Source organism: Quercus robur, chromosome 6 (assembly GCF_932294415.1).
Source record: "Quercus robur chromosome 6, dhQueRobu3.1, whole genome shotgun sequence".
Lineage (NCBI taxonomy): Eukaryota > Viridiplantae > Streptophyta > Magnoliopsida > Fagales > Fagaceae > Quercus > Quercus robur.
Window position 1 is genome coordinate 21888338 of NC_065539.1, and position 19619 is coordinate 21907956.

The 19619-nt window shown below is 36.3% G+C and overlaps 2 protein-coding genes across 6 annotated transcripts; one reads left to right on the plus strand and one right to left on the minus strand.

Moving 5' to 3' along the window:
- The first annotated feature begins 7752 nt into the window (after positions 1–7752).
- Positions 7753–12941, plus strand: LOC126733252 (uncharacterized). 5 transcript variants are annotated; one of them, XM_050436478.1, is made up of 8 exons: positions 7753–8093; positions 9206–9436; positions 9537–9620; positions 9713–9810; positions 9924–10219; positions 10967–11201; positions 11890–12094; positions 12577–12941. In XM_050436478.1, exons 2-8 carry the CDS (start codon positions 9344–9346, stop codon positions 12697–12699), a joined length of 1134 nt encoding a protein of 377 aa, XP_050292435.1. In that variant the 5' UTR covers positions 7753–8093; positions 9206–9343; the 3' UTR covers positions 12700–12941. The 5 variants fall into 5 exon arrangements, with proteins under 5 accessions (XP_050292435.1, XP_050292434.1, XP_050292432.1 ...); XM_050436477.1 differs by having other exon boundaries at positions 9286–9436; XM_050436475.1 differs by having other exon boundaries at positions 9300–9436.
- A 936-nt stretch (positions 12942–13877) lies between these two features.
- Positions 13878–18753, minus strand: LOC126733253 (DNA-directed RNA polymerase II subunit 4). Its single transcript, XM_050436480.1, has 6 exons — positions 18571–18753; positions 17630–17738; positions 16141–16218; positions 15266–15299; positions 15106–15174; positions 13878–14096 (listed from the first exon to the last, which is right to left on the minus strand). The coding sequence occupies exons 1-6, from the start codon at positions 18617–18619 to the stop codon at positions 14019–14021; spliced, it is 417 nt and encodes a 138-aa protein (XP_050292437.1). The 5' UTR covers positions 18620–18753; the 3' UTR covers positions 13878–14018.
- Positions 18754–19619: the final 866 nt, after the last annotated feature.

Here is a 19619-nt window from a genome sequence, read left to right on the forward strand (position 1 = left end):
GGGGAGTAAGAGTGTACCACTATAAAGTCTACTAGCTCTTTCCTTCTTCCTACCTCCACGGGTAGTGTCACTTGTCCAGCAAGTGTGACTATAGTTCCAACAAAGGCTACCAGGGGAGTGTCATATCAGGTTAAGTCATTAGAGGTGAGGCCTAATACTTCATACAGATTGGGATACATTATTTCTGCCCCGCTTCCCTGATCTATCATAACTCTTTTCACATCAAAGCCCCTAAACCGCAGTGCCACCACTAGTGCATTTTCATGGGGTTGAACAGTACTTTCCATGTCATTCCCTGTGAAACCAATGCTTTCATTTTCCCACCATCCCTTTTTGGGAGAGGGTAAATCTGCTTCTGGATCTAAAACTGAGGCTATGACCATGACTTAGGATGAAGTTTGTCTCGTCTCGACCCACTTCTTGGCCGCGTGTATCACCCCTATGATCCCCCGTGATGGAACCGAAGTTCTTGAGGTGTTCGCCCCTTTAGGATCTTGGGGCCGAGGATCTTCCCATACCATAAATTCTTTCAAGTACCCTGCCTTTTTGAGTTGGTTCAAATGGTCCTTCAGGGTTCAGCAATCCTCAGTTATGTGCCCTCTGTCTCAATGATATGAACAATAAAGGCTTTAGTTCCTTCTTGTAACATCCCCACTCATCTTGTTCAGCCAACGAAAGTAAGACTCATTCTTTATCTTCTCTACAATTTGATAGATGGGCTTCTTGTATAGAGAGTTAACTATCTCAGATCTTGGTTTCTGAACCTAGAGGAAAAGTCCCTTCGGGGTCGGGGAACTTGATCCGTTTTAACCTCTTTCTTCTCCGTAGTAGGTACTTTAGCTTTAGCTTTATCCTACAACTGGTCATCTTCTAATCTTTTGTACTCCTCTACCCGTTCCATTAACTTGTTCTTATCTGTGACTGGCTTCAAGGCTAACGAAGCTCTTAGGTCGGAGTTAATAGAGAGCCCCACTTTGAATGTGCTAGTCACAATCCCTCCGTTATCTCCCACAATCTCATTATATAAATTTCAATAACGATTTGAGTAGGCCCTAAGAGTTTCCCCCTCCTTCGTAGACATAGTGAGGAGCAAATCAAATGGCTTCAAGGTTCTACTACATGTCACGAATCGCGCCCTAAACGCTCTAATTACCTCATCATACCCTTGGATGGATCCTTTTTCCAATCCATCATACCATCTCATTATAGTGGGACCCAAGCTAGAAAAGAATATCTTACACATCAGAGCTTCATTTATAGGGTAGATGGCCATGCTTTGGTTATAATGGCTGACATGCTCCATGGGATCGATTTTGCTATCATATATCGTGAAAGTCGGCCTCGTGAATTTGCATGGAAAATCCGTTTTTTCGATTTCATCTGAAAGCGGGGATTGAGATATTTGCTGCAAGGCTTTGCTTTTGGCATTAGTACCAGAGGCTTAAGGAGTAACTGGATCTCAGGGATTGGGAAACGTTGAACACTGAGGGATTGGCCCTTTAGACTTCTCCCTATATCGCTCTTTCCTTCTATTCCTCCTGTGTGGGGGAGGAGGAGGGAGAGACCGTCCTTTCCTTGTGAGGAGATTGCTTCCTAAAACTATGGGGAGGGAGTTGCCTTCTGTCTTGGTGACAAGGAGATGGCCTCCTATCCCTATAGGGAGGGGGTTGCCTTCTTTCTTGTTTCTTGTGCTGCTCTCCTACACTGTGCTCGTCTCCTTGGGAGTGACTTTGCACGAGACTCGGTCCCCTTTGATGAAGAAGCTTTTCATCCTTCCTTCGAAGGAGCTCTTCGTTTCTCTCAGCTTCCTGCTGCAACATCGTCACTTGCTCCCTTAACCTTTCCATCTCCTATCCCTATTGGAGTGAGAGGGACCTACTATATTAATGGCCGACCTTTCTTCCTACAGGTGTGGGTCAGGCTGTCTTTGAGTCTTTTTATGAACTTCGGATTGCAAACGTCAATCTACATGGATAGATTCTTCATAAATGCTTGGACGAGATAGATGGGCAAGCCCACTTCGGGATCGATTCGCTATTTTTAAAAAGAAAATCAACTTTTGAGCCTACTACTTGGTGGAGAATTCTCACAAACGGCACCAATTGAAGAGGCCAAAAAATGATCCAAATTAAGGGTACCGAAGGTATCCTTAGGATATGGTTCAATTGATAGACACAATTTATTTATACAAAAGAGAAATAGGATAAAACACTCCACAATGGAAAACTCAAACAATTGATTTCCAAGACCCTCATATATTCTAGATGAGACTAATGTATTACAATAGGAAAATTACTTTTTCCCACGGTGTTACACTACATCAAGTAGGTAGATCTCTCTATTCACTATTTTCCCACCCCTTTCTATTTGCCTGTCCCCCTTCTTATATAGGTACATTTCTTGCCTTTATCCGTATAGCTGTTTTGTCTCCGGCCGAATTTTCAGGGATATTTTCCTCTCCTTTATCGGTTTCTTTCCCTTTCTTATCCTGGAACATGACTTTTGGGGGTGTTTGTATTGTTCAGGTTGTCTCATATGCATTCAATGTGGTAGAGGTTAGGTGGTAATCCCCTCATCAGTGCAAAGGTAAAGATCTCTAACCTTCTTACATGTTCTGGAAGATTTCCCAAGGTTCTAAAAGTCAGCTGTAGGTTAGACACGGATCATTTGTGCACATCTCCTTGGATAGAACTTCGCTCCATGTAGCTTGCTACCCATCTCACGGGAACATTCTACATGGATTCCTTTACCTTCCCGGATGCTCGGGATAACCTTACTCCACTCCATTAGATCTTGTAAACTATTGGGCCTTCTTAATGAGTATATGGGTCTAGCCCATTCCACTCCACGTGGTCCAACAAATATTTGGGCTTCAGGCAAGATGAGGACTTTTCCATTCCCCACAATTTCTAAACCTATACTTTTAGGGCATCGTTAACTTTTCCCCACATTTAATAGTATTAATTTTGTCCCTCAACTTTCAAATCAATTTTCCCAGCTATTAGTTGTATCAATTTTGTTCATACACTTCTAAAACCAGTTTCTAAGAATAAAATTAACTTGATTTTAAATGTTGAAAGTCAAAATTAGCACATTTATATTAAAATTATGTCAATTTAAAGTTATATATATATATATATATATATACACTCTTTGTTTTTATTTTTTTGTTTTGTTTTTCAAATTAAATAAATGGGATACAAATCAATGTTCATTATTATTATTCTTTTTTCTTTTTGATGGGATCAATGTTCATTATTCAATATCCCTTATTTGACATTTTTTTTAAAACAATAACAAATGAAAAAAAAGAAGATTTTATCAATTAAGTGAAATGAGTGTTGAGGTACAAATTTTCGGACCTTAAATTCATTAGCCCACTCACAAAAAGATACCCACACAAGCCCATAAATTATTCTAAGCCCACAAAAATATTTCCCACGTATTACTCAAATATTCTCCATGATATTGGGCTCCCACAAATATTTCCTATATAAAGCCTTATAAATTACCTTGGGCCCCTTCACAGATATTACTCATATTATCCAACTTAGATTTTCCACAAATAATACTTATCACATTACTATCAAAATCGGGTCACAAAATTACACAATCTCCACAAAAAGCCCAAATTCATTTTACTTGTGCGCAAAGCCCAAAAGGGCCCAACAATACCATTTACTAAGCCTGTTGCCACACGGCACCTCTAAAGCCCGGTACGATCCGACACCTTTAAAGCCCGTTGCTACACGACACCTCTAAAGCCTAGTACGATCCGGTATCTCTAAAGCCTGGTACAATCTGGCATCTCTAAAGCCCGTTGCTACACGACACCTCTAAAGTCCGGTACGATCCGGCACCTCTAAAGCCCACTACGATGCGGCATCTCTAAAACACGTTGCTACACAGCACTCTTACTAAGCCCGTTATGATATGGCACTTCTACTAAAGCCCGTTGCTACACGAAAATGTATTTTACAAAATCTCAAATCGTTTTACAAAGCCCAAATACTAATCTGGCACTTATTTTACAAAGCCCAAATCTATTTTGGCAACTATTTTACAAAGCCCAAAATAATATTTTGGCAAAAACAATTACTTTATGCTCAAAGCCCAAATACTAATTTGGCACTTATTTTGCAAAGTCCAAATATTCTTTTGGCAACTATTTCATAAAGCCTAAATGCTACTTTGGCACATATTTACTAAATTCAAATATTATTTCGACACCTATTTTACATATGCTAAAGTTCCTAACTCATGGGAAATACAAATTACTCATCTCTCAAAAAATATTTCTTTCACAAAATTTTATGGGAAGTATGCCTATTTTTTCATAATCAACTAACTACAAAAACCCATGTATGTTGCCCATGGCAAAACCATTCATTTTTGTAGGGATGATCAAGCCCAAAGGAAGCTTGACTACAAAGCCTAGCTGGACTAGCCCAGCCCACACACAGAATCTAGTAGCTGAAAGCTTACGTAAAGTGACCAGCCAAATCTTAGCACAAACAGCTGGAGCCTTTCCTATCAAGTCCCAACTTGTCTAAATCAAATCAGAAGAGGACACGTGTCCCTCAAAGGTTGAATCCTTCCTTCGCAAGCTAAAATCCCATTATTCCTCATGTGACATAAAGCTAAGATGGATGTGACAAAAAGTTGAAAAATTTTAGCCAGCTGTCCCTTCTTTCTTCTCCAACCCAACCGGTCAAAAATCAAGAGCAGCCATTATCAGGCCATTAAAGCTCCTGAAACAACATGGAATCAGCTTATTTTCATACTAAAAATGTGTATTCTTTGGTTCATGGACCAAGCACATGAACCCCAAATGGAGAAATTTAGGGAAATGTGGTTTGGAGGGCACCAAGGGGATCCCAGTAGAGTTCCTAGCAAGGGCTCCAAGGTTGACACCTGGCTTGGGGTGGTCCAATCTGCCCTAGGGAGCTCTGATTTTAGTTGCAGCACAATCAAGATCATTAGTCTAAAGCATGCTCTAATCCCATTAGTCAAGGCTAATTAGCATTCATTGCTAAGCCAGAAACCCAGCTGTTATTACCCAAAACAGCAAGAACCTTCTAAAGTTGAGTTTACTACTCTTAGCTAAAATCCTAAGAACAATTCTCAAAAGATTTTTTGAAGATTGAGAAAGATTTAGTAAAGATTATTTGCTAAATCACCCCCTCAAAACCCATCTATAAATGGAACTCTTCATTAATGCTTCAACAACACACTAAGCTACACACCAAGACTTTTCCTTTACCTCTCTGTAAAAAAGGCCTTCTTTGAGCTCTGAAAAAGCACTGAGTTCCTAGTTTCAAGTCTAGAAACTAAGTTCCCCAGCTCATAGCTCTACTCATAAACATTTAGCTACCCCCAACAGTCTTACTATTAGGGGTGGCAAATGGGCGGGTTGGGTTATAAATGGGTTGGGTGTATAATTACCCATTTATCCATTTATGACCCGTTTATATATAAATTAATTATCCATGACCCGTCCAACCCATTTAATTAGTAACCCACCCATTTAACCCAATAGGACCCAAATAAATAAATAACTTGTTAAAAACTTTAAAAACAAAAATTAAAAAGTTCAAAAAAATCACTTTCCCTGTTCTTTCCTTTCATTTTCCCTTCACAAAATTTATTTCTTAGCAACCAAACAAAGCCACAAAGGGAGGAAAAAAAGAAGAAGACTTTTTTCTTCTCTGTTTTTTTTTTTTCTCAGCAATGAAAGAGTCTCAAGCACATCGAAATGACCTTCATTTCCTCTTTCCCTTCTATTCCCTCTATTTTACTCGACAACCAAACAGACCATCAGAGAAAGAAAGAGAAAAAGTTAAAGTTGTCTAACTTCAAAAAAAAAAAAAAAAAAAAGTTCAAAAATCACTTTTTCCTTCTCTTTCCTTTCATTTTCTTTGCAACAAAAGACCCATCAGATAAAAAAATCATTTTTTTTCCTTTCATTTCTTAGCAACCAAACAAAGTGTTAGAGAGAGAAAGAGAGATACGGACAGGGAAAATGAAAGTCTCGGAGAACGTTATGCTTCTCCGACGCAACGCCGGGATTGAGAGCCAAATTGCCTTCTCGCCGATCGTGGATCAGGTCGGGTATGAGAATCCCTAGCTTCAAAACATCATCGCGTTTCTTAAGATTGAGCCGGCGATTGATCTCGTTCTCAACTAGCAAGCCATGGCAGTCCCAGCCGAAGCGGCGAGTGACGTGGAAGCCGTTCATGGACTGGTACCAGGTGACAATGTCCTTGATGGTGCCGGCGAGGATGTGGCCGTAGTGAAGGAGTCCGGTGGCGAATGGCGGACCGTTGTAGAAAACGTACTTCGGCGAGTCTTTGGTTCGGTCGAGCTGAGTCTCGAAGGCCTTTATCTCCGTCCAGAGGCGGAGGATTTCCTCTTCATGTTTAGGGAAGGAAAATGTGGGAAATGTTGAAGAGTAGGTGGTAAAGTGTGTTTTGACTTTTGAGTCTTGTTTGGTTACTGAGAAAATCAGAGGGAAAGTGTTTAAGGAGAGTGAGACTGAGAGTGAGTTATATTGTTTATTTAAGTTTTAGATTTTAGAAGGGTTTAATGGGTTTTTGTGGGTTTATTTAAATTTAAATTTTAGATGGGTTTAGTGGTTATTAGTGGATTTATCCATTTAGACCCATCTAATTAAATAATCAAATGGGTTTTACCCATTTAACCCAAATATTTAAATGGGTTGGGTTAAGACTTATCCAAATAAGATGGGTAATGGACGAGTTCATGGATATAGATATGGATAAAAATTGCCACCCCTACTTACTATACACTCCCACTCACTACTCATACTACTCACAAAAGACTCTCACTACTCATACTACTCACAAATGACACTCACTACTCATACTACTCACAAATGACTCTCATTACTCATACTATCCTAAATATCTCTCATTATTCACTATATATTCATGAGCATGTCTTGGCACCATAATGATCTTGCTACGCTAGCTGGGATCTCTCTCTCTACCTTAATCTCATACTAAGTTTTCTCCATTATTTTTTTACTATGGAACCCATGATATTTACTTATTCATTTACTATTAATGGTTATGATGTAACTGTTACTATAGAATTTTTCCCTCATATTGTTGTATTAGAAGACTCCTCTCCAGAGCTAACGGATGATGAGTCCGAAAGTGTAGATATTTTCCTTAATCTGTGAAGTAATTAATAGCTGGAGATTTACCCTGTTTTGTCTTACTTTACCGTTGGACTATTTTCTGCAGAAACACCTTACCGCTGGGCTGTTTTCTGCAAAAACACTTTACTGCTGGGTTATTTCTTACAGTATGTTTTTTAACCGTGCTGACGTGTTCGCTGTAGGGATTGTTCATGGGTCACTCTTGTTAGTTCCAATCTAACCCCAAGGCATAAAATATAGTAGATTTCTTAGATCTTCACCGATAGCCTTTGGGTCGTGCATCAAGCCCATCGTCGAGTTTCAGTTTAAACCTATAACTTAACATAAATCTTATTTGTTGGAAGAAAAACTTTTTTCGCCCCGACAATGAGTAAATTAATAAAATTAATAATTGAGGCACCAAATTAAATTGAGGACGTTCTGTTTTTTTTTTTTTTTTTTTTTTTTTTTTGGCGGAATAAGAACGATCTGTTTATTACGACGTAAAATACTTTTTGAATATTTTTCACATTTTACCATCTTTCTCTGGGTGTAAAATTTGATCAACCATAAAATAACCTCCCAAGCGTAAAAGTGTTAAACATTTTACCCTTTCTGTTCGCGCAACTCTCCCTCTCTCTCACGACTACAACAGCCCCATTCCCTCTCACTCTCAGGTTCGTCGGCGTCACTCACCTCCAGCACCACCGCCACTCCTCGCCGACTCGATCTCCACCATCGTCGAATCCAACCATCGAATATCGATTCCACTGTTTTTTTCTTTTTTCGGTCCAATCATTCAGTTCATTATCCTCCATCACCGGCTCCACCTCCACTGTCGTCGACTCACCCACCGATTCTCATATCTGGATTTTTTTACCGCTGCGTTGGTTTATCGATTTGGGTTTTTTGGCTGGTTTGTGGGTTGAAGGTACGTGAATTAGCACAACAATCATATTATTATCATTATTTGAACACTTGGCGCCAAATTTACTAGTTGGATATGCTTTTCTACTTTTCTTTTTGGTTACTAATGCTGGTGCTATCTGTTTCTGTGGACAATGTTTCATGGGAAACGGTAAATTTGTTTCAGAATGTTGAAAAGTTTTTACTTTTGTTGTTGTTGTTTTTGTTGAGCTTATGTTTACTCAATGCTAAAGAACCCCATTTGATATGTTGGCGCTAGGAAGGCATAGAAAGTGAAAATTGTGTATATTTTGGAGTGAATTTATGGGATACGTGTTCTGGAGTAAGTAGAAATTGAAGATAAGTAATGGGTTTCTTTTCATATTACTACTAGGCATAAAAAGTTGAAAACTTTGTAGAGGGCAAAGAAGCTAAGCTCAAATGGTAGTTTCTTTTAAAGGGTGGACAGTGAATTGTGTGTTCAAGATGAGGACTTGTTGAGTTCTAAGGCTTTAATTAAGCAATTGTGGGGTATGGGATTCTGAGGTCAAGTTAGTATTCTTGGGATTACTGTTTTAGAATAGAGATGATTGGTGGGATTAGTGTGTGGTGTTCATCAGCAAATTATCATTGCTTACATGGGTGTTTTATGATATTTACTTTTTGACGAGTGAATTTGGCCTCGGGGGAAGGGAGATTTGAATAAGTGACCTCCGCAATGAGCATTATGAGGTGTGGTTCCTAGTTGATTGAGCTACCCCTTGGGTTTAGTACATGGTTCCTAGTTGATAGGTGGGGGTATACAGTATACCCTCTCTTTGGTTGCTGAGGAAATTCAGGAGAAGAAAACGAGCTATAATGTTAGAAGTTAATATTGTTATTTTGGTTTCTTAAGAATAAGAAACTCACAGTTTGCAAATCTAATCCAAATAATTATTATTACATGCTTAATTGAGTGGAAGCAGGTTGCAAATAATGAAAATATGTAAAAATGGAAGCATTTAAATTTCTCTGCTCTTCTTATGATCAGAAATGAAATGGAGAGTATTACTCTTTAGAATTTGCTTATGGTAGTTTTATGCTTTTGTTTTGATAGTTATTTTACATTAGTATTTTTTTTTTTTTGGGTGATCCCAGGTATCTTTGAAACATACTGTGGCTACTGAAATTGTTTTTCATTAGGCATGGCATGAAATTATGAGTGTTTATCTTTTTAGTTTTGTGATCCAAGGATGATGTAGGACTGTTCCTGTTTCCATTCGAGTAGAGTACGTGATGGGTGCAGTTTTTCTGGGCATGCCAGGACCATGGGCCACTGATCATTGTGAACTATCTGATCATTATACAACCAAAATTGGTGGATTGCCTGTAAGTAACTGCAACTGATCTGCTCGCATATATATATATATATATATATATATATCTGAAAATGTGCTATTATTAATCTCTTCCCCACCTTTCTAAACAGGATTGGCCTCTTCCTAAAGAGGCTGCGAGACCCAATCTGCTTGAGTGTAGTGCATGTGGAAGCAAACTCTGTCTTATTGCACAGGTTTAAAATACTTCAAACTAATATGTTATAATTTTTATTGAGAATGTATCATTTGAAGTGTGCAAGCACTAAAATGACTTTTTTTCTTCCAGGTTTATGCTCCAATTTCAAGTAAAAGTTTAGAGATTGAAGAGCGTGTTCTTTTTATTTTTGGTTGTGTGATGCCAAAATGTGGGACCACTTCCCTTAGGTCTTCTTCAATATTCCTCACTGATCTTTTATAAATATATAGATACTATTGTTAGTAAAATAATTTTGACTAACCATATTTTTCTATCTCATGCTAATTCTCATCTTGTGCAGCTGGCGAGCTCTTCGTGTTCAGAAGTCACCCAATACAGATGAATCACCTACCACCTCTCAGGAAGTGGTGTCTTCACCTGCACCCTCTGTTTCAGTTTCAAATACCAGCTGGTTGGAGGGTTTTGATGACGAAAATGGTGAAGAAATGGATCTGGAGGAATTGAGTAAAGCACTCTCCGAAGCTGCAACCTCTGCTTCTCAGTCCAAGAAACCACAGAGTAAACACCATTCTATGTCTAAGGCAAAGCCCACACCTGTAAGCCCAAGAACAAGTATGATGGACTCCAGCACACCAGGTATGGTTATCACATGGATAAAAACTTAGAACATGCATTTCCCTTTCTGCATTTTGTTGCCTGATATTCATATTTTATGAGTTGTATGTGATACACAGGCCTGCATCATCTATTTTGTACCCATATACTGTAGTATGGTAGTATGGTATTATTCATGAGAAAATGCTAACTTCATGCTTCTCACCAATTTAACCACCCCTCCTGTGTTGAAACACAATGTAATCATCTGACCTGGAGCAACCAATGTACTAGAAATCATGCCCTTTGGAAAAGAAAAGAACTGATTACAAAATGTAGGTATGTCAGAAAAAGAATTTGAATTGGCTTTCATTGTATGAAACAAAGTGAATGAAGGACTAGGTTAGTAGAATCAAGATGTATTAATGGTTGTTTTGTTGTTATGTCAAATAGAAAAAAAAAAAAAAATTATATATATATATATATATATATTTTCATACTGCATATGGAATGGTGTGCAATTCTTAAATTTGATCTTAACTATTTATTGGAGTTCGATACAACAGACGAAGAGCGTGTGTGTGCGTGTGTGTGCATGCAACATGATTTAGCCATATTAATTTCAAAATGTTTGTAACATGATTTTATCATTCCCCACCAACCCTCCCTTATTAAAATCTGAGTTTGGTGCGGAGGCGTCAATTTTGCAAATTGATTTTCCAGTTATTCCTCAGCTATATATGTTGCATCAAAAGTGTTATACTTGATTTATGCGTTTGTTGATTGCAGTGGTGCCTTGCTTTTATATTTATACTCAGGAAGAGCCATCCTTGAGGGATTTTACTTCAATGTGTTCAACTTACTCATCACTTTCCATCAAGGAGAATGGTAGTGATGCTGAGGATCATGGAAAAGAAGAAGCTTGGGCAGAGGAACAATATGAATATGATAAAGCTTTGACTGCTGATAGGACTTATCTTAAATTTAAGAAACGATTGGATGCATTCCCAGAACAATGTTTCAGGTATAAACCCAATGAAGTTTTAGACCTCTCAGACATGTGATTCTACCGGTAGCGTGTATTAGCTGTTAGTTGATGGAGCACTTCTCCACATTGTTTATTTTCAGTCTCATTGCACTTGTGGTATGGGTCAAGGAGCTTAGGTTACCCCACCTTGGCTTCTTGAACAAACAATGATTACAGAGGCACTTAGACTGTGAGGCATACTCTACATTGGACTTGAGACTTGTTTTAAAAAAGTAAAAGAGGAACGTATGTTTTCAAGCTTGATTCTGTTTGCACTAGCATACCACACATTCAGTTCTACCAGTTTATTTCTTAGTTGCAACTGTCAAGGAAAATTAGCTGAGTTGAAAAGGCAGGAAAAAGTGTCAGTTCTTTAATTGTTGAAATTTTGGATGCCCTTGTGACAACTTTAAGTCAACCAACAGATGACATGTTTAACTATCCAATGATCCACCAAGAAGTGTAATTACAGAAGAACTCAACAGAATGAATAACTTGTCCAGCTTCTAGTTTGCCATAAACTGAAAATTGCATAATTTGTAGACAGTTGTTTCCTGATGCAGCTCTAATTTTCTAGCATGATGCATATATCAATTCTAGAATTGGTAAATTGTATTCTTTATCTCCACTTTGTTGCCTTTATCCTTCCATTTTTTATAGTTTTTTCATATTCTCGTGTGCTCAGATACTCATATGGTGGGAAGCCACTTCTAGCTGCTGCAGATGAAGGAAACCTTGGGAAGTGCAGGCTTTGTGGTGGATCAAGGCACTTTGAAATGCAGCTAATGTCGCCATTATTATATTTTCTACATGAAGCAGTTGATGATTGTCAAAGACAGTTGCTGGAGAATTGGGACTGGATGACACTTATTGTATATACTTGCTCCAAGGTGAATTTTCAACTCTTCCCTAATTAGTCTAGATGGCAAACCTTTCTCCCCTCCTATGAGTTTCACAATCACTGCAGTGTGTACCAAACAAATTAGTTTTTGCATTAGTAATATCTTAAAATTGTCTTTAGAAAGAGTATGGAGAGGTCAAGCCACTCTCTTCTTTTGGGGAGGGGTTTGTTGGGATCTGGTCTATTGCAACATTTTAATCTCTTTATGTGTTCCAAAGGCAACCCAGACCCTTTCCATATTAACAAATTTCCTTAGTGAAGCAGAGATGCCCACTTTTTACTGTGCATATTGGCCTGTAGATTGTCTCTGATGCCTTTTGATGGTCTTAAATTTTTTTTTTCCTGTATGTTTAGTGGTATATTGAGGGTCTCTCTCAAAGTCTGCATATCTCTTTGATACCTTCCAATTTCTGATAACATATGGTATATTTTGAACATGTGTTTATACTCTTGTTGCCCTTTGTTTGTTAGAACTGTTCTCAATTGTTTGATCAAGATTCTTACACCGGGGGCTGGATTGTGGCAGAGGAGGCTGTCGTGGTACAATGTGATAAATCCTTGGATGAGTCAGCTCAACTCAGATATTTCTCATGATCTGTATTATTAATTCAAAGAAAAAAAATGAACACCAAATTTTGTCCCACTTGCAAGTAAATTGCCTGTTTGTGAACTGCTCATATATATTAGGAATCACCAAGGAAAATTTGTAACATGGCTATGGATGGGGTGTGTAGTTTTATTACAGAAACGAGTGAAGATATATTCATTGATTTAGGAAAGAGTCACAAGGGGTTTTTCTCGTTACGACCTGAATTTCAAACGAAGGGTTACATTAATGTTGTTTGTGAAGATGAGTTATGGAGATTGTTGCGGTTTGCATGGCCGGGTTAAAGATTGATAGGGACAATTAATTTCATTTTTTAAGTCATCTCTCTCTCTCTCTCAATTGGGTTATTAAATCTTAGCTCTCGTAAATGTGGATTATTAAATAATGGCTCTCGTAAATATTTTAACTACTCAATTCTGTGAGAATTGATTATAGCTGGCTCTAGTTAATTCAATTACGATCAAGTTTTTTGTGCTTCTCAAAAAAAAAAAAAAAAAAAAAAAAGATCCAGTTTTTTGTTGAATTGAGAGATGTAATTATACCAGAAAAGGCAAAAAGAAATTTATTAATATTTTGATTTGATGAATCATGAAATAGATGCTCATAAGCACTAATTTGGGAGATGGTTTAGTGGTAATAAACTCTTATGGCTTATCACACTTACAAGTTTGGAAATTGTATGAGTTGTGGCAAAACTCAGTAGTGTCCAAGTGATCTCACACCAACACAAGAGTTTGAGTGGTGCAGTGCAGTAATCACACCAAAGTTTTTTATTTTTTTATTTTTTATTTTCAATAAAAAAAAAAAAACTCATACTGAATCAATGAGAGAAAGAGAGAGAGAGAGAGAAAATTGATTTGAGGTTAGGCTGTACCTAAATTAGGTTGATTTTCATGTTTTTTTTTTGGGAAAATTGAATAGTTACAATAAGAGACGATATATTTGAACCCTAGAAGGCTTGGACGTCTTCGATTAAAACACCGTAAGGTACTAGTTATATTATAAGACTCCTGGCCAGTTTTCAAGGAGATAGGAAGACTAGCTCGTGGCATACAAAATAACTTTCTATTTTTGTTGTTGATAATTTCATACAAGATAACTTGTACTTTAAAACGACTTGCAGCATTATCTTGTACCTAATCATTGTGTCAGGGGTCAAGCAAAATCATCAGAAAATGCAAGTGGCAATATACGATCAGTCGATCACAATATTACAACATTAGGATCGTAAGATTGCTATAAATATAACATTTCAAAAACATCTCGTTTGCATAATCAATAAAGATCTGGTCCAGCATAACACCCTCTATTCAAATTTCTTGATGAGTGACAGGTCATTCAACATTTTCTCGATTGCCTCATCATCATGAGCCCGTCCTTTGGTCTGCACAATAAAATTGGCCCAATAAATATATCAATCCAAATCAAATAAGATATATAACAGTTCTAAGTATGTTCCTTGTTCAAGTAATGCCAAGTAGATGAACAAAAACAAAGGACTCCTGTGTACTGTAAGAACCTACTAAAAAAGGTAGCATTTCTCTTCAACCATTAGAAGCAGCCAAAAGAGCCTACATGCAGTCTCATGCAAGGCCTTCTGCTGAAAATGGTATTAAATGCTGGTTGAGCAAGGAAGCTTGAATTGACATAAGCACATGATTTTACACACTTCCAAAAGGAGCATAATTTTCTGTATCAATGTCCACATGAGCAAACTTGAAAATTTTGCTCTCTTGAAATGAGTTTGCATCTTCTTTCCTCCCTTTGAGAATGAGAACTCAAAGAACTGCAGTGCAAACTCCTTGCTTTCCAATTTCCAACTAAGTTCATACATTTCTATAGTCTTTCCAAGTTCAGTAACCCAGTCTTTCTTTCCCCCATCATTTTTAAATTTTTATATACATTCTGTCAAGTTTTATTCTAAGGTCTAAAGATCATAAGAGTGTAATCTCGCTTTCCCACCTTTTGCACTCTCTTCTAGTATAGTAATAGTGTACTTGAGTTTAATTTTTTTTAATAAATTTTTTTATGATTATAAATATATAACATCTTTATTTTATAAAGCTTATAATTTTTCCTGTTACCTGCTTACTATAGGGAGGCAGGAGGCTAATAAATTAACTTGATATGATGAAAGCAAGTATCATGACATATCAGTACTGGGAAAAATGTAGCTTTAGGTGGTCCCAGTGATCAATGCATTATTTTGATGTAAATAAAAGAGTGAGGGGGTAATATGACTTATATCAATTTGGTTTCTCCAGTTGTATCTGCACTAACATGTATAACAGTATACCATGTATGCAAATGATGACATATCCAACCCAAACAAATTACAAAGGGTCTCAATACAAATATATTTACATGGAGAGAAGTGAATGAATAAAACAGACCTTGATAGATGGTACCATAGCAATTGCTTCCTCCACTGTTTCAGGGCAAAGGTTGCCAAGAACACAGAGCTGCACAACAAAGGTTGATATACATTCATTAGATTTTTCGTGTGAGAACAGATGTTCTAGATAGAGTTTGCTAAGTGACTTGGCAAATTACCTCAAACTCAGCCAACTGGTATCTACTCAGGATTCTGAATGTCAGTTAAGCAAGACAAAAAAGTTTGAAGAACAACAATCTAAGTTTGAGTGCAACTAAATAACTAACACAAACACACCATTTCCCCACAGATATCATTGCCCATGCAGCTGTTATCAAGCATTTTATAAAGAAGTACATAATATCCATGTCTTTGAGCAACCTTAGATGGATAATTTGTACTAAAAACAGGAGTCATGTTCAGATGCATTTGCAAACTCTGCTGCCCCCAGTTGCTTAAGACTTAAGACCATTTAATATTATGCTAGATGAATTTGATACATGAAACGATTAGGGAATATTATCAACAAAAATGAGCTCGGTCTATTAAATTAAAGAATGTCCATAATAGTGGCCCATAAATGTCAAAAATTAAGAGGCTGTCAATTCCATAACTCAATAAAATTGGGTCAATAATTCCTTTGTCTTTTGTGGATATCCCATCATTGGACTCAAGAATGTATTCCCAGATCTAAGTATTCTATTATGAACTAGATTTGGAATATATTAAACTCTTCATCATGAAAAAACAAGTACGCCATTTGTCAAAACAGAGCAGATAGATGTCCAACATATCTGTTCTCTTATCTTAAGTTTCACATTTGAAATGTACTTTTGATAAATTTAAATAAACCATAATTTCTGATGTTTATCATAGATGGCATATTTGAACTATAACTCCATAAGACTTCATCATAAGTTCTTTGCAAGATTGAGTAACAAAACAAATCAAGTAACAAATGCCGATTTTGTGTGTAGTTAGGTATGTATGTATGCACGTATGTATGAACAAATAAGAAATGGAACTCCGTCATCATATGAATTTTGTAGGATACTCTCGCACTTGTCTAACAGCATCAGGATTCTTATAGCGGCTAAATCGTTTCACATACTGCAGTGACTTTTCAAACACTCTGGAAAAAAAGAATGAAGAATGATTAGATCACATTTAACTATAGGGCATACAGTTTAAGGTCATGCAAGGATTTAAGTATCTTCTGTTTGTGTAGCCATCTTAGCAGGCAGGCAGGTTGGCAACTTAGATTCAAAAAGTAGGAAATAAATAATTAAATTCATCATAAAATATAAAGAATCCACTGCAGAAAAACCCTCACCCACCCATTATTTAGTCATATAAAAAATTATGCTTTCCAAAAAGCCCCTACAGCATTCACCATATAGGGGTTGCAGGGAAAAAAACAATTATGAATTATGGACATATAAAATCAAAGATAAATACTAAATAGTTCCACTTAATTAAAGAATGGAGAAAGATAATTTAAAATAAGCTTAGCAGTTCAGCAGGTAATTTCTTTCCTGTAATCTGGAATAAAGAATGGATAAAGATAACTCAAAATTAGCTTAGCAGTTCATCCGGTAATTTTTTTTCCCTGTAATCTGGGAATAGAGAATCATACTACTACCTCCCCTACAGCAGTTGGAAAAAAAGAAAAAAAGATGTTGCTGTATTCCTTTTGACCTAGCTAATTGTATGATTTTATATCATCCAATTAAAAATTCAGTTGACTGGCACATATAATTTGGCCCAAAATTTTCAGCAAACTTTGTTAGATTATTTATAAGATTTGGATAAGCTAAAGCCAATTAATTAGAATAAATCTACATATACACAAAGATGGTAACACTCAACCGGGAGGGAAGAGCATATGAAAGGGTTCAGTAATAGACCTGACTCCACTTAAATACAACATTTTACTGATAAAAAAAAAAGTTATAGACCTGACTCCATACTCCTAGATACAGTGTGGTAGAGACTCCAAATAAACACTCATTAAGTAAAATAGCGGAAAGACGAGAAAAAATTCAAAGGGAAAAAAAACTCTAAAGCAAGAACTTTCCTAATCAGCTGAGACATAAATTTTGTATCTATACACATCTTAAAGGAAGAAATTCTAATATGTTAAAAAAAGTGAAGCACAGGCACTTTCGTATACCAGTTCCCAACAACTCATTTATCCAACTTGCACTGTATAGCTTAAGTCCAACAAGGGGAAGATTACACAAGTGACACAGTAAATGATATCATGGTGATAGATTACATGCTGCTCAGGAAGGAATCATGGTTGAGATAGCATAGTATCAGATTATAAAATGACATACAAAAGCCAGAAAAGTCAGAGTTAAGTAAACAACAGCACACTTAAGACAAAGAACAGAGAACCAAAAAATACAACTTTGATACTTTATCAAGTAATATTTGGAACTTTGGAATGAAGAGTGAGACACACACACAGAAAGACACATGTGAATATGCAACTAGAGCAGCAGAGTATATATAAAAAAATGTGCTTCTAAAGTACTCACTGAGAAACTTGATTCATTGGATCCTCAGACATCTGCTGAAGCTGCTCATACTTATGTTCAAGAATCAAAGCAACTTCACAATTCATTAAACACTTGGCCTTCAAAAACTCTGGAAAGAGATACAGAGAGGAAAATTTATCAGTGGAAAAAAAAGTAAAAATAGCAACTCACTCTCTCTCTCTCTCACACACACGCACACAGAGATCATCAGCTTAGTGAATTGGCAACCACATACTGTCTTCCAAACACCAATTCCTTAAAAATCCTAAAACACAAGAATAAGAAAGAGAAGCATCTCTGCTCATGGGCATAAGCATAAACTGCCTAGCCCGTCAGGGGTGAATGCCCCCTGGCAATTGGTTCTAGCAGGTGGGGTTAGTCACCAGTAGGTTCTACTAGCTAGAGCCGAGTCCAAAGGGCTCTTCTTTAGAAAGGTTCCCTAGTTATCAAAAATAAGAAGAAGCAAAGCATCTCGAATTCGCTGCACTTAATATGATTATAGTGATGCTAGGAGTATAACAATTTTTACTGTATAAACCTTACAAACTAATGCGTTCGACTTTAAACACAAACTGATTGGCACATTCATTGCTAGGTTAGTAAAATTGGTAGTGCGTTTGGCGTTTTTACCGCCATCATAACACGTATTGATTGCTAACACTGATTAATTGCAAGTAACCAAACAATAATTCGATGAATGTAGCTTCTAGAATTCATTATCTACTTTCACTATTTAAAAAAAAAAAGAAAAAGAAAACTTTAAATTTGTAATATTTTTTTCAATCCGAACAATGAATTCAAAGGCTAGATGATGATCAACTTCAAATAGCCAACAGCCAATTCCTACTCCGAAATCCGGAAGTATAAGAATTAAGCGAAAACACGAAAAGCGTGTTGAATTCGGATGCACTTAACAGAAACCCTAAGAGAGAGAGAGTTACCGTCTCCGATTTTGAGCTCAGCGGCATTTTCTTCTTCTTCCCCAGACATATTATTGAGAAAAACTAATGCGAAATTTTATTTGGAGGGTTTGGGTTTGGGTTTCTGTGATGGAACTATGAATAATCAGACATGACAATAAGACTGCCTGTCGATATATATAGGAGTCTTCCTGAGTTAAAAAGTCCGAATCACACTCGGTTTAAATTATCTGGGCGGTTGTATAAAAAAAAAAAAAAAATTTATCTGGGCGGTGGGTAATGGGTATAATTAAAATCAATTTATTTGGTGTGTTCCAAGCTCCACTCGGTAAAGAGCAATTTTTATCCTTATATTAAAGAGATATAGGGGTCAATATCCTTAACAGTGTCATTAAAGTAATTGTTAATAAACAATTTTAGCAATTTTTTAACACTATTTTTATAGAAAATATAAAAAAATCGAAAAAAAAATTAATTTTTTCTTTTCCCATGAAAATTTTCTAAAAAAATATTCTAAATCAATGCTCTTACAATATTTATTAACTTTTTCCAATAGAAATTATAAAAAAAAAAAAAAGTAATTTTTTAATGGAAAAAAATCAATTTATTTGACCCTTTCCATTGAGTAGTGTGTTCATTGGCTAGTGCATGGCATAAATACAAAATTTAAGATATGATATTTAAATAATTTTAACGAGTCATGTGATTAAAATACACATGAATATTACAAATTTACAACTTTGTTCACAAAATTTTATTCATATTAAAAACTTTACAACTATTTTTTAATCGTTATATAGATAATGCTTTTGATAATCATATGAAGGGGAAAAAAGAATAATTTATTTATATTATTTTAACGATTAATCCCAAAATATATCTATCCTCAAACATATTAATGGGTGTAAAGGTATGTTTGTTTTTTTTTTTAATTATTATTTTTTAAAATTTATAGAGTTTCAACTTATAGTGTCCACTTCTAATGTTTGTACTCTTTATCATTAAACAAAGACATTAATTAATTTTTTTTGATGTAAGTGGGAGATTGAACCTTAGGTATCTTATTCAAC